Genomic DNA, 1,560 nt, shown 5'->3' on the forward strand with positions numbered 1-1,560 from the left:
ATGTTGTTTTACCATCTATCACATTAATTGTCAATAGAAGTCTGGAAGAGGGAAATTTTTCCGATGCTCTGAAGATGTGTCATATCAGACCTCTAAAGAAGCCTTGCTTAGATCGTGAGGAATTCAGACCAGTATAAAACTTGAAGTTCCTTGGAAAGACGATTGAACGCCTTGTTTCCAGACGTCTCGCTCATCATATTAATGCATACAATTTACTTGATCCTTTTCAGTTTGCATACCAGCCACACCACAGCGTTGAGACTGCACTACTTCGTGTCTCTAATGATATTCTCCAAGAGATAGATAAAGGACGACTCACTGCACTCATTTTATTGGATTTTAGCGCTGCATTTGATACCGTTGATCACACATTACTTTTAGATCGCCTCAAGCATTATTTAAGGTCTACAAGGAGACGCTGTAAGGAGGTGTTGGTGTTGGTGTTGGGAACTCCGTGTCTGACTTTTTCTGTCTTGACTAATCCGTTCCTCAAGGGTCAATTTTGGGACCTCAGTGGTTCACAATCTACATGCTACCAATTCGTGAAATTGTATCAAAGTTCAACTTGTCTTACCATATTTATGCTGATGATACACAGATCTATATTTCCTTCAAACCTTGATGTAAATGTACAATCTCTCAAAAATTGTATTTTTGAGTTGAAGACCTAGATGTCTGAAAACTTTCTGCAACTAAATAAGGACAAGACTGAATTCATCATCTTCGGTTCACCTCAACAAAGGAAGAAATGCCAAGACCTCCACTTCAACATTGGTGAATGTCAGATCGATCAGGTACCTCAAGTTAAGAATTTGGGTATTACACTTGATTCTTCAATGACCTTGAATAGGCATATTTCTAAAATTACTAGCTCCTCAACATATCACTTGCGCAATATAAGTAGGATTAGGAAGTATCTCTCTAGGAAAGCAACAGCACAACTGATTCATGCATTCGTTACTTCATATCTTGACTTTGGGGGAATTCTCTCTTTTTTGGTATTTCTAAGAGATCCATGCACCGCCTCCAACTGTTGCAGAATACATCTGCTAGGATCATTACAGGAACAAAGAAATTTGAGCACATCACACCGATTCTACAAGAACTTCATTGGCTACCTGTTTCTTTCAGGAGCATTTTCAAGATTTTGCTCATTACATTTAAGACTCTGAGAGATGAAGGTCCTGGGTATCTTCGTGAACTGCTTGTATGGTACGTGCCATCGCGAACTCTCCACTCTTGTACTGACAAACTTCTGCTTGTTGAGCCTAGATCTACACGTTCATGGGGTGATCGATCATTTGCTTTGCGGCTCCACGCCTTTGGAATAAACTGCCAATAAATATTCGCTCGTGTCAGTCTACTGCTTTGTTCAAAAAAGCTCTCAAGACGCATCTGCTGTCGGCTGCTTTTTCTTAGTTCTTCGGTTTGTTTTGCTTGCTTGCTTAATTGTTTTAGTTAGATACTCCCGTTACTTGAGCACCTGTGAGTAATGAATAGGCGGGTCCTGTGCCTTAAATTGCCTTTAAACGGTGCGGTGATGGTGTGGTGTTTCTTTTC

At 40.1% G+C, this 1,560-nt stretch overlaps 1 protein-coding gene across 1 annotated transcript; it reads left to right on the forward strand.

Moving 5' to 3' along the window:
- The first annotated feature begins 671 nt into the window (after positions 1 to 671).
- Positions 672 to 1,342, forward strand: LOC117102150. The gene is made up of 2 exons (XM_033242358.1): positions 672 to 794; positions 1,010 to 1,342. Exons 1-2 carry the CDS (start codon positions 672 to 674, stop codon positions 1,340 to 1,342), a joined length of 456 nt encoding a protein of 151 aa, XP_033098249.1.
- Positions 1,343 to 1,560: the final 218 nt, after the last annotated feature.

The sequence above is a fragment of the Anneissia japonica genome, unplaced genomic scaffold (genome assembly GCF_011630105.1).
Source record: "Anneissia japonica isolate Jap-2015-1 unplaced genomic scaffold, ASM1163010v1 scaffold287617_len321496_cov130, whole genome shotgun sequence".
Lineage (NCBI taxonomy): Eukaryota > Metazoa > Echinodermata > Crinoidea > Comatulida > Comatulidae > Anneissia > Anneissia japonica.

What these genes read in the sequence shown, in the direction of transcription:
- LOC117102150 (XM_033242358.1), top strand. Translation starts at nt 672, where the DNA reads ATGTCTGAAAACTTTCTGCAACTAAATAAGGACAAGACTGAATTCATC. An exon ending in GTGAATGTCAGATCGATCAG is followed by an intron (nt 795 to 1,009) that starts GTACCTCAAGTT and finishes GGTATTTCTAAG; the next exon opens with AGATCCATGCACCGCCTCCA.